General features: G+C 35.4%; 1 protein-coding gene across 1 annotated transcript; it reads right to left on the reverse strand.

Moving 5' to 3' along the window:
• Positions 1-4,295: 4,295 nt before the first annotated feature.
• On the reverse strand, positions 4,296-9,401 carry LOC110456838 (NXPE family member 3-like). The gene is made up of 4 exons (XM_021507836.1): positions 9,258-9,401; positions 8,038-8,712; positions 7,628-7,677; positions 4,296-6,125 (listed from the first exon to the last, which is right to left on the reverse strand). Exons 1-4 carry the CDS (start codon positions 9,356-9,358, stop codon positions 5,332-5,334), a joined length of 1,620 nt encoding a protein of 539 aa, XP_021363511.1. The 5' UTR covers positions 9,359-9,401; the 3' UTR covers positions 4,296-5,331.
• Positions 9,402-13,822: the final 4,421 nt, after the last annotated feature.

Here is a 13,822-nt window from a genome sequence, read left to right on the forward strand (position 1 = left end):
TTGTATTTACTTCAGACAACATATCATTATACAAGGCTTTCAAAATACAGTTATCTGTTTCAAGTAATTTCAACCATTACTTAATTATTCTCATTTTCCGTATTATACAAAGTGGTAATCTACCAAGTTCAGAGTACAACATATTGTTTGGAGTACACCTTCTAACATTAAGTAAGCGCTTACAAAAATCTATGTGCACTTTCTCTACGTCAGGGACAGCATGGAATCCCCATTCTTCACAGCCGTAGTTTAATACACTTGAAACATAAATATCAAATACGTATATTTTAGTTTCAATGTTAAAAAATTGTTATTACAAATATTCGTTATGCGGTATACACATTTTCGACCTTGCTGACTAATAATATTCTGAGTTTGGGTAAACTTTCCATTATAAAACAATGTTACACCCAGATAATTGAAAGACTCAACAATTTCAATGGTTTTTCCATTGTAATACCATCTGTTATTATTTGAAAGGTTACCGCCATTACGAAAGACAACGATTTTCGTTTTGGCCACATTGACCTTTATATTCCATGTGGTACTATAGTCATACAAGGAATCAAGCATAGTCTGAAGACCTTCTATGGACTCAGAAAAAAAGACAGTATCGTCCGCATACATAATCAAAAACAGCGATATATCTCTTAATTCAACACATCCAGTGGTTTTCATGATCAACTCATTTTCAAAATCATTGATATATAGAGAAAAAAGAAAGGGAGATAACCCTTCCCCTTGCATAAGCCCGTTTGTGACATTGAAAAAGGTAGATAACTCCGACTCATATTTTACACAAGATCTAACCATTTCATAGATGGATTTAACGATAGTGTACATTTTTCCAGTGACCATATTCCTTTCTAACTTATGAAACAATTTCTTACGATTAATAGTGTCAAACGCTTTTTCATAGTCAATGAAACAACAATAGAGTTGTAACACGTTCACGTACAACATTTACAGACGACCTATCCATACAGACTATGAATTTAAAGTGCAGCAATATCATATAGTAAGTAATAAGAATTATAAACCATTTTAAGTTATGCTATAAATAATTAACCTTTACGGAATTATATATTTTTCAATTAGAGGAGGCTAAATTATCTTTCCTTTATTAAACATATTTACTTAATTAAGATGTTATATTTTTCCCTACAGATGAATTGAATATATAGACGACAAGCCATTATAAGTATTGTCATTAAGACCCCTGTCGGATTGATAGGGTAGGTATTTGTTAATCTATACGCTATGTAAATTATGGGACTATTGAAAATAATGTGTTAACTAAATGGATAAATTGTTTAATTTATCATGAAGCAGAATGATATATTTATTATAAAGTCGTAATGTTAATTGTAACCGTTACGGGGAATTTGTATTTAATATGTATGTGATAAAGTATATTTCTCGTGTAGTGTACATGTATATCGCAGACTATCCTACTTGTTCTTATATGTTGTATTTGTGTTATTGTAGGGTCTTCTTTGTGTTATGAAATAAACCACTAAAATGGAATCACAATATTGGTTATTCTGTCATGAACCAATGTAGAGTTGACCCGGCTACATTAATTTCTCAGGAATAAAATCGGAAGATTTTTTCTAATTAGCATTGATCAATTACGTGACCAGTATTTAAGACATATTTACCCATTTGTTTTATTATTTTAACGCGGTTTATTCATGAGTGAAGATTCTAAGGAATCTAGAGATTCTAGACAGAAAATAAATAAACTATAAATCTCTCGGTTCAAGGTCGTCCAAATCCGCCAGGTAAAGAGTGCATTGTAATGCTTATCAAAATTGCACCAGTGCACACTTTAACATGCAGTGGTGATAATGCTTTTAAGTGTTTTGTACCTGGTCCACCATGCAAAGCTGCAATCCCTGAACTTATTGTAAGACTGACATGGATGATGTATATTGAATACATAACAAGAACACTTATACTACTGTCTAGAATCTCTAGATTCCTTAGAATCTTCACTCATGAATAAACCGCGTTAAAATAATAAAACAAATGGGTAAATATGTCTTAAATACTGGTCACGTAATTGATCAATGCTAATTAGAAAAAATCAAAGACTTTGATATTTACCATTTATACACCAGATTTGCTTTCCTTTCTCATTCTGTTAAAATTACTATGATCATCCCGTGAAAAATTATAAACTCTTTTTTATGCAATAGAAGTTGGATAGAGAATTTCATTCCGAAGGGATCATCAACTAGGGTAAAAGCACGAGGTTCTGCCGAATGTTTTGTTCCAATTTATGATCTGCGAAGGATCAGTTCGGTATGTTTCACACACGTCTACTTAAACATGTGGCATATGAACCCGATCACAGCTGTCCCTAAACTATTGAGTAAGCTGATATAGTTCCGATATACGTGTGCTACACATTTAATACAAACTATCTTAAACACATTTTATAAAGTATTTTAAATACTGGTCATGTAATCAATTTATTTACATCTTTGAAGGAGTAACTACTTCCCTAGATATACATTGTAGTATTCCTACGCCTTCTGATGAGCCTACTTAAGTTAACACTTGACAGCTTGGTTACCTTACATGGACAAACCTTATCGAACGTGACCGGAAATCAGGAAGGAAAACATATTCCACATAGGTGCACCAAATTACCTCAATGAACTGCATTTTACTGAACCCTTGCCAGTAAGTTTACAAATGAAAATATTTGTAGTATATAATATTTTATAATGGTCAATATTTAATTGGCTGACTTACTGAAACGTAATGTCATCGTGATATGACATGAATCGTCAACAGTCGGCATTTTGAAAAGCCCATTAACATAGAAAAGGTATACGTAACTAGGGCTAATACAAACATGTAAAAGGAAATGACACCAAACAAACGAAACATGAAAACCCCCCGACTATAAATAGAAGTATCAAGATTTGCTATGGTTAGTTATATATCTTTTGTAACAGACCAACAGTCATCAGATAGTCTAGAATGTTATGTAATTTGATGGACTATATGTCAAGTTGGATTTTGCAGAGAATATTGATGCATTATTGGTAGCCGGCATCTAATAGCAGCATTATGGTAGTGGCGAGAACGTTATCATCTTTACTTTAACACTACATGGTGTTTTTGAAAAAGACAAAAAAGGTATAAGGGTTTTGCAGATTACATCAACGATACGGTTACCGTTGTATACCTACATTGAACTGTCTTCTGCTCAAAATATTCATTTCTTTCACTTACCAGACTCCCAGGTAAGGTGTGGATGTTAATTTAATAAAGCTAAAGATAGGTGAGATTAGAGATTCTACAGCATGTCTCGGTTCTGATCCAAAATCTTACACCGACGGTATTATCTTCCAGGCATGTACAATGTACCTACATATGATATATGCCATAATACACGTTTCGTTATAAAAATGAAGGAGAGTTATCATTTAATATCTATACTTTAAAGTATGTTGTGTTACACATCACAGTACTGATACAACAATCCTGTCTGCCATTCTTATAAGACTGCAAGAGTTATGGCCCTTCTTTTAATACATTTACCTATATATACATACTTTGTCTGTCATATTTCTAACTGTATATCGATAAAAAAATTTATTTATGTATTTTTTTATGGCGAAAAACATGAATCTTAAAGTTAACATCAATCAAATGTGAATGAGAATTATGTCGGCGGAATTAAACCTGAATAGAAGAAAGTCAAGCGATACTCCAGGGGTTACGCTAGCTAGCGCTCTCTGCACCCCTCATCCTCGATAGCGAAAGTAAGCGTAACCCCTGGATATCGAGGATGTGCACCCTGGAATATACAGCTGTTTGATTGGTTTGATTTGAAGACAACAGATCTAGAGGAGCTACACCCAAGACAGTCATTTTTTGCCGTAACCCCTGGACTATCGAAGATGGTCAAGCTCATGGTCATTATGTTCCGCTTAACGTTCCACCAAGGTGACTTGAAATAGTGTGTTGACGAGGGATGCCGATAGGTGAATTTTTGATTGAAATAAGTGTTTATTGTTTAGCGTACGTCAGCCGAATGGCGACTAAAAATAAAAAAGAATCTTTCCAAATACATCCAGGTAAAATTGAAAAAGCCGGACACAAGGTCAGAAATGAAAAAATATCGCACAGCTTGTGAAATAAAGACGCGACAAATGTTAGCGCGCGCAAAATAATAGCCTCAGTTAAATTATTATATTATCTAGATCACCATGCTTAACAATGGTATATTGACACTGAAGTAGACACAAAAAAAAGACGTTCGTACCTTTTACCTGGTTACAGGTAGATATATGATCAACATATATTTGTATATTATGATGGGAGATACATCTCAGATTCGAAAATATTGGAAAAATGACCAGCTCAGGCCGCAAACGGAGTTCGTTTATTATTTTTTTGCATTTTTTTAGCATTCTATTCATGATATATTCCTACATAATAAACGCATATACATTGATTATTTCTTAAATAATCGTACTATCCTGATTAAAATACTCATAAGCATAACAACCTGCTTTTACCAATAGACTATGATATGCATTAAGTTTCCCGTCGCCAGATGATTCCGTTGTTGCACGTGAAACTTCATTGATTTTCTTCTTTTCACACCATATAGCTTTAGTTGATTTTCTGATGAGAGTTCCTGTTACATAGAGTTTGCAAGATGATGTCATCATTCATGTTTTGTGCTAAGGCAGCTAAATTATTTCAATAAATGCAAAACAGTGTATAGTTATTGTTTTAAATCTATACAAACGCGGGTATGCTTTCACACAATACAGAGTTTATTTTGAGAACAATTACACAACAAAAGCTATATACCGATTCAGCCATGCACATAGAGATATTACTATACAATATAGCGACATGAAGATTCAGTGAATACTGACGATTTATTTTGACACGACGGTGGGTCTTTCTCTACAGCAAGGTACAGACTTAATATATTGACTATTGGCTGCACTGTTTGTTATACGAAGTCATTTACAGTTTGAACTCATTTATCTCGAATGAAGGTCAATGTATTGAAGGTGAAAAAATTAGATAATGACCGTAGACTTAATGGCTTCTATTAAAGATAAGACAAGAAACGAAACACATTTGAATTGTGCATCTTAAATTGAAAACATTACAGTTATATATCGCTCACGTGGTTTTTCTTCATTACGACGCTGCATTTTATTATTATAAACATACCACTGTCAAAGGCTAGGTAACCAGTGATATGAACAGAATATTTTCGTATTTGTCTCTACCTACACTTGTCTCAACTTTTAGTATAAAAATAAATGCAGCATGCAGTTATGTAGATCAAATTTTGCATATAAATGAGAAGACGAAGTTGATCATTATTTGGTAAAAGGACGGGAAAGTAGGATGTATGTGTACATTTTCATTTCCTACCGTGGCGTCCCATTGATCTATATAATATACTTTATGTTGCAAATCTTTGAACTCTTCATACAGGATCTGTTCAAAAATTCTGCTTAAGTAATCGAATGGTTCTAGAAAAATACCATATGTGTAGGAGTGAGGACCCTTAATAAAAATGCTTGAATGAGGAGATCGTCTTAGAAGTCGAACCACAGCTTTCTTAGCACTCTGGACATGCTCTCGGTACTGTTCCGGAGTTGTCCTCGTTAAATGGCCATACCAATGTAACACAACAATGGCGCTTTTATTTCCGGGCAATTCGTCTATTCTGGAGGCTACCGATCGAAAGTTATTTTTGTTTTGCTCATGGCTGTAGAATGGAATTTCGTGCGGAGTCCAGTACATTGATATCGCTGTATCATTATCTACAGCCTCAGAAAACTTCTGCCATGCTTTGTCCTTTATTTCACGATTACCGACAAGTATGTGTAGATTCAACAATTTGGCTAAGGGCGAAAACCAATTCCGTGTTGTAGAATCACCTGTCATTAGTACAGGGCGGTTCTTCAGACACTTCAGGTAGGATTCGTACCTCCATCGGAGTGAGGGCCTACATACTAGAGACCGCCATTGACCTTTGTAGAAGTAGCCGGTCGGGTTGTTTGTCTGCCATGTGACGGTACTGTTGAGGTCGTGGCACGACACGTGAGAACCTTTTATAAAGTTAAACCCTGAGGAGAGAAACAATAGCAGTCACACCATATAGCCATCTACTTCCGGAGAAAATCGCTTTGCATGCAGTACTTACTCATTTCATGTAACCTTTTTAACGCATTTCCAAAAGATTTACGTACATATTACATATAATTCTATTATAAGATTAAATTATATATATATATATATATATAGTAGATAATAAATAAATAAGTCCTTGCGAAGGAAAATATAGAATAAAAACATTTTTTTCAGATCTTCCGCTAGGCCTTTCTGCCTTCTAGGGCTTCTTCAGGCGGATTGATGATATATATATTTGTATCTTGTTATATGTTTTGTTATTAAATCGTTTATTTTAATGTCATGATAAAAGGGCGGCTTGCCTCGAATTTGTTCTTAATACTCATCTAACGAACGTCGGATGCAGTGTTCATACATGGTAGAATGTACAATAAAATACTGTAACAGTCCATTATAAAGCCGTAGCTGTCCAATATTGTGTTTAATAATGGACAGCTACTGGCCTAATAATGACATAATAAATACAGGAACAGGATACAAAAATAAGTTGAAGCAACAGCAGATCCACAATTTACTTATCATGTATGATTTTGAAAAAACTATACAGGACATGTAAAAGTCATCTTTCAAAACCTCATAAATAGTTCTATTTAATCCTTATAGATAACCCAGCTGAACATATCACTTTTGAAATTTATTGAGAATAAAGGTCTTTCAACACAAATTAATCCAAACGAATCCTGTAAAACATGATTGATAAAGGAATATGGTAATCCATTAATGATTTTGAAATGTGTTTATTGATGGATAGGGCATATAGTAATTATTTTCGTGAACTGCCACTAGTGCTGGTTTAGTTGTTAATTTCGGTTTTAATTGCTTTGCACTTTGCTTCAGTAGCTTTTCTATGCATGCAATCTCTAGTCATTTTAGTAAACTTTCACTGTTGGTCTTCGTCTATGTGTTGTATTAATCAACTTGTCCTTGCGTTAAAACCATTGCAAATGATTTTGAAAGCGGCATTGTTCATCAACTTCTGAGAGTGTAGTCACTTGAAAGGACCAAGCTGGACTGACAAATAAATACCCAGGATTCACTTTATCACTATTTTGACATGAAAATCATGTGTATTTCCAAATATAGTCACTCTATCTGTACCTGTCCAATAAGTTAGCAATACATATATTCATGCTTGAATGACCAAAGCTCATGCTGCATACACACCAATACCCCATAGTATACTTCATTACCTGGAAATTGTGCTGTAGCTGTCCAATCTTAACACAAAAACCTGTCAACTATTAATACAACGGAGTACTGCGTTTTGAGTAGGAGAAAGCCGACAACTGTTCATTCTGTGAGAGTATGGACTGATATAAGCCGGTAACAGTTCTCAAAATTATCGGTAGCCAAGGAAAAGTCCTTTTAATATTATTTTTTTACTGTTTCAGAATATAAATCCGTAGCAGCTGGAAATTGATGCCAAAGTGATACTTACCAGAATATACATTCAGCGTTGATACTCTTTTCTTGAAATTCTTATGTTGTCTGAAAGAAATTAGTAATTATTGTCTTAAAAAAGTATTTATTAGGAATTATCTACTCCTTGCACACACCGTTTTGAGGTAATTTGTTTTATATTCAACGATAGCACAGTATAACACCGTGTTCTTAATTTGCAAAGGATGATAGGCTAAAGTAATATTGTATGTACGAACACATAAAGAGAAGTAATGGTGCAGGGAAAATATAAATAAGGAATGTTTGTCTTTCTGTAACATTTTTTATGAGCGTCATTAAAGATGTTACAATTGATCTATTATCAAAACAATAATAGTGGTAAAATATTTTAATAAAAATGCTTGGTTTACATTTAGCATTAGCAGAGAACACATTAATCTTACTTACAGAAATAATGATTGATGTTTTTTGTAACATGAGTGTATATCCGTCCGCTCGTACACACTCCAGTCTGAGCAGCTAAGATTGATCGGTTTACCACAAAAAAACGACATGTTGAAGTTCTGCGCTGTAAAGTTGCAGTACTCTTTCACATCGGGGATATTTGGGACAACGCTACATAAAGTGGACTCCGTCAGCTTGTTTCTTTCAAATCCTGCTTTTAGGAACGTGATTAATCCATATGTATGAACATTATTTAAGTAAATTCCAATATGTTCTTTCGTATTTGCAATAGAAATCATCAGTTCTGGATTGCCAACCCACAAAACTTTGACGATCCCTGTATATGATCCGTTGTCGTGATCAATCACATGACCGGAAACGGAAGCGCGAAGAGAATGTTCCCGAAGCCATACCCTGAGCATGTCTCCTCCCACTGTAAACCTCTCGCCTCTTCCGTTGTACAACACAATGTCCACTCTGATTTCATCTCCGACTCTGACGTAACTTATGTCCTTCCTCGTATTTATCACTGATGTTGTTATGTTCGCCAGCGATATGAAATCCTTGAAGTCAGTGAGTTTAAGATACTCATTCATTTTTTCTAATGCGTTCATGGGAATCGTACGCCATGAGGCAAATTCGTAAATTATTTGCCCTCGAAGCTGAGAGTTGTCAAACCTGAGTAAAAATAAAAATAAAATAAAGAAATAATCATGTTTACTCAAAACAAAGAGAGCCAAGCACCTGACTTCTTCACGTCAACTCTACATCCAGAGTGCCAAACACCTTACTTCTTCACGTCTACTCTACATCTAGAGTGCCAAACACCTTACTTCTTCACGTCTACTCTACATCCAGATTGCCAAGCACCATACTTCTTCACGTCTACGTAACACCCGGAGTGCCAATGACCTTTCTTCTTCACGTCTACTCTACATCCAGAGTGCCAAGCACCTTACTTCTTCACGTCTGCTCTACATCTAGAGTGCCAAACACTTTACTTCTTCACGTTTACTATACACCCTAAGTGCCAAGCATCTTACTACTTCACGTCTACTCCCAGAGAGCGAAGTACGTTTATTCTAATCCCAGAAAGTAAAACATTTTAGTTCTAAGCGTTAGCTGTAAACCCAAAAAGCCCAGCACTTTAGTTATTGCGTTTCTTTCTTTACTAATTTTGGATAGGAATACACATTTAAGTTTTAATCCGGATAAATACATACCATTTGGTTGTGTCCATTGTCGTAAAGAAGAAGCATATGATCGTTGTTAAAACACACCATATCATCATCCTTCGAAAAAATGGTGATGCATTAACAGCCATGTTTTCCCCGCGCCGCTCACCACCTGTCACGTAAACAATTGTCTGTTTATTTCACAGTGTGTATCTATCTGATCATGTACAGTTCTCTCCCTTGTACATGTATAGCGTGTTTGTTTTTGTTTGAACATCTTATTAGCTATGAATAACATTATCGTTGTGACGGGGTAGGTCATTGGACCATGTATATATCGGATTAACGGCCCAAACATTATATATGAGAGCATACTATTCTCGATTTTAGTTTGTTTATTTATTGTAATTTGGTCTTTTGACCCATAAGGTTTAAGTCAACTTACCAAAGAGATACTTTATCTACCTAATATTTTTTCTCTCTATGAGTCACTGACTTTTAAAAAGCATTTCGCAATGTATACACAATAACATTTTAAAATTATAAATTCATACACCTCGAAAAAAGAAAATCTGATAAATTGCTTGTACATGGTGTATACATATTAATTTCAATCAAAGATTAACGAAACTTGGCATTGTAAAACAACGAAACAACAATATAGCTTTCTGTAATGACTGATACATTTGAAAGCATAACAAACTCATCATAGTGGTAAGCTCGGTAGGAACCAACTGCAGAAGGTCAAGGACATAATTAGACTAAATATGATAAATGATGTCACGAGTTCTTTCAGCAAACCCCTTTTTAATAGAAATAATTTATTTGCAAAACTTATACACGTTTTACATGCAAAGTACATTTTTTTTTACAAAATAATCATTATGTTTCAATATAATGTATGCAAAGCTTCTGTACGTCTGCATATGCTGTCACAGATAGCGCGAGCTCACGTCTGCACGAAAACAGATTTGTTTCTCCGACGTCTGATTAACATATGTTGTTTTCTTTCTATATTTTACGTAACAACTTATCCTTTTCCGGTTTAAGGTATATATCAGCAATACCTTAATCATGAACATTACATATTAATGTTCCTCTTACATTCCTCATAGTCAAAGTGTTAAAGTGTTGCCATACCCAGTATCATCACTGTTGCCAAGTGTTTATCTAACACGAGGGCACTGCAGACCCGCCAAGTGTTTACCTAACACGAGGACACTGCAGACCCGACTCTAAATAGCTATGTATGCAAACATTACCATGTCACTCACATACATTATCAAAATGATGAATATATAAATAATATACTTTATATACACATTCGAACAACATTTTCATTATAATATTTACGTTAACTTTCTTATAGTTTATCAGATACAATATTTGCACATGGTAATTCAATTTACACAGCTTAATCATATTTACATATCAAGCGTTCACTATGAACAGATCCTTGATATATTTACATACAGGGATGAAATCATTCGATAATGATACACAGCGATATATTTGATATGCAACCTTAAACTGAGGAAACAACGGTATACTGAAGATGTTGGTGTATGTGTATATTAATATATTTAATTTAATCACAACGGCTGAATAGAGGGGAAAAAAGCGTGGCCGAAGCCACTTCATTCTGGACATAGACATAAACACATTATTTTATGATGTTTTATGAAATAACAATAAACACGCATTTTTAGATTAAATGACCGCAGCCTATAAAATGATATTTATTCTCAACAAATGTGACGAGCAGGCCTTTATAATGACAGGTAATTTCCTCCCCCCCCCCCCCCCCCCCCCCCCCCAATCCCTGGGCTATCCAAAGGGGTTTGGAATTTTACTTTAACTAATCTTAATCTGGTACCGGACACATCAGCTACTCACAAACCTTGGCAGAGTTTGCGTTTGCATGTACCTGACTATACATATCCTTGTCGATCTACCCAGATCAACGAGGCATTAATGACGCTTTCAAAATATGTAGCCAGAGTAAGTATTAAAACAAACATCAAGAGAGCATGACAAAAAAATATTTATAAATCGATGTACTAACCGGGATACCTTTACAGAAATGTTACCATCAACAGACAAAAAGAAGAGGGGATTATTAAAACGAGTAATACTATTTCAAAAATATATCTTTTCCAAATCCAATGTAGCTGAGCGAGGTCAGCTCACAAGAACAGGGTACGTATACCAAGTTGGTACGAAAAACAAACTACCAATAACAAGAACAGGGTAGGTATTCCAAGTTGGTACGAAAAACAAACTACCGATAACAAGAGCAGGATAGGAATTCAAAGTTGGTACGAAAAATAAACAACCGATAACAAGAACAGGGTAGGAACTCCAAGTTGGTACGAAAAACCAACTACCGATAACAAGAACTGGGTAGGAATTCCAAGTTGGTAAGAAAAACAATCTACCGATAACAAGAACAGGGTAAGAATTCCGAGTTGGTACGAAAAACAAACTACCGATAACAAGTACAGGGTAGGAATTCCAAGTTGGAAAGAAAAACAATCTACCGATAACAAGAACAGGGTAAGAATTCCAACTTGGTACGAAAAACAAACTACCGATAACAAGTACAGGGTAGGAATTCCAAGTTGGAAAGAAAAACAATCTACCGATAACAAGAACAGGGTAAGAATTCCGAGTTGGTACGAAAAACAAACTACCGATAACAAGAGTAGGGTAGGATCTCCAAGTTGGTACAAAAAACCAACTACCGGTAACAGGAACAGGGTAGAAATTCCAAGTTGGTACAAAAAACAAACTACCGATAACAAGAACAGGGTAGGTATTCCAAGTTGGTACGAAAAACAAACTACCGATATCAAGAACAGGCTAGGAATTCCAAGTTGGTACGAAAAACAAACTACAGGTAACAAGAACAGGGCAGGAACTCCAAGTTGGTACGAAAAACCAACTACCGATAAAAAGAACTGGGTAGGAATTCCAAGTTGGTAAGAAAAACAATCTACCGATAACAAGAACGGGGTAAGAATTCCAAGTTGGTACGAAAAACAAACTACAGGTAACAAGAACAGGGTAGGAACTCCAAGTTGGTACAAAAAACAAACTACCGGTAACAAGAACAGGGTAGGAATTCCAAGTTGGGAAGAAAAACAATCTACCGATAACAAGAACAGGGTAAGAATTCCAACTTGGTACGAAAAACAAACTACCGATAACAAGAGCAGGATAGGAAGTCAAAGTTGGTACGAAAAATAAACAACCGATAACAAGAACAGGTTAGGAACTCCAAGTTGGTACGAAAAACCAACTACCGATAACAAGAACTGGGTAGGAATTCCAAGTTGGTAAGAAAAACAATCTACCGAAAACAAGAACAGGGTAAGAATTCCAAGTTGGTACGAAAAACAAACTACAGGTAACAAGAACAGGGCAGGAACTCCAAGTTGGTACGAAAAACCAACTACCGATAACAAGAACTGGGTAGGAATTCCAAGTTGGTAAGAAAAACAATCTACCGATAACAAGAACGGGGTAAGAATTCCAAGTTGGTACGAAAAACAAACTACCGGTAACAAGAACAGGGTAGGAATTCCAAGTTGGTAAGAAAAACAATCTACCGAAAACAAGAACAGGGTAAGAATTCCAAGTTGGTACAAAAAACAAACTACCGATAACAAGAACAGGGTAGGAACTCCAAGTTGGTACAAAAAACAAACTACCGGTAACAAGAACAGGGTAGGAATTCAAAGTTGGTACGAAAAACAAACTACCGATAACAAGTACAGGGTAGGAATTCCAAGTTGGAAAGAAAAACAATCTACCGATAACAAGAACAGGGTAAGAATTCCGAGTTGGTACGAAAAACAAACTACCGATAACAAGTACAGGGTAGGAATTCCAAGTTGGAAAGAAAAACAATCTACCGATAACAAGAACAGGGTAAGAATTCCGAGTTGGTACGAAAAACAAACTACCGATAACAAGAGCAGGATAGGAAGTCAAAGTTGGTACGAAAAATAAACAACCGATAACAAGAACAGGGTAGGAACTCCAAGTTGGTACAAAAAACAAACTACCGATAACAAGAACAGGGTAGGAATTCCAAGTTGGTACGAAAAACAAACTACCGATAACAAGAATAGGGTAGGATCTCCAAGTTGGTACAAAAAACCAACTACCGGTAACAAGAACAGGGTAGAAATTCCAAGTTGGTACAAAAAACAAACTACCGATAACAAGAACAGGGTAGGAACTCCAAGTTGGTACGAAAAACAAACTACAGGTAACAAGAACAGGGTAGGAACTCCAAGTTGGTACGAAAAACAAACTACCAATAACAAGAACAGGGTAGGAATTCAAAGTTGGTACGAAAAACAAACTACCGATAACAAGAACAGGGTAGGAATTGAAAGTTGGTACGAAAAACAAACTACCGATAACAAGAAGAAACCACCAACAACAAAATATTTGCTCAAGAAGGTGAATCGGTTTCTGCTCCACATCTTAAGATGTCTCCCATTACATTCAACAAATACACGACATCGTCAAATGAAGACATAATGGACATTATGATAATTCAAGTCAATGTAAACAGTGTCTCAGAAGATGTCAAGGCAGGT

The sequence above is a fragment of the Mizuhopecten yessoensis genome, unplaced genomic scaffold, assembly GCF_002113885.1.
Source record: "Mizuhopecten yessoensis strain PY_sf001 unplaced genomic scaffold, ASM211388v2 scaffold1063, whole genome shotgun sequence".
Taxonomy (NCBI): Eukaryota; Metazoa; Mollusca; class Bivalvia; order Pectinida; family Pectinidae; genus Mizuhopecten; species Mizuhopecten yessoensis.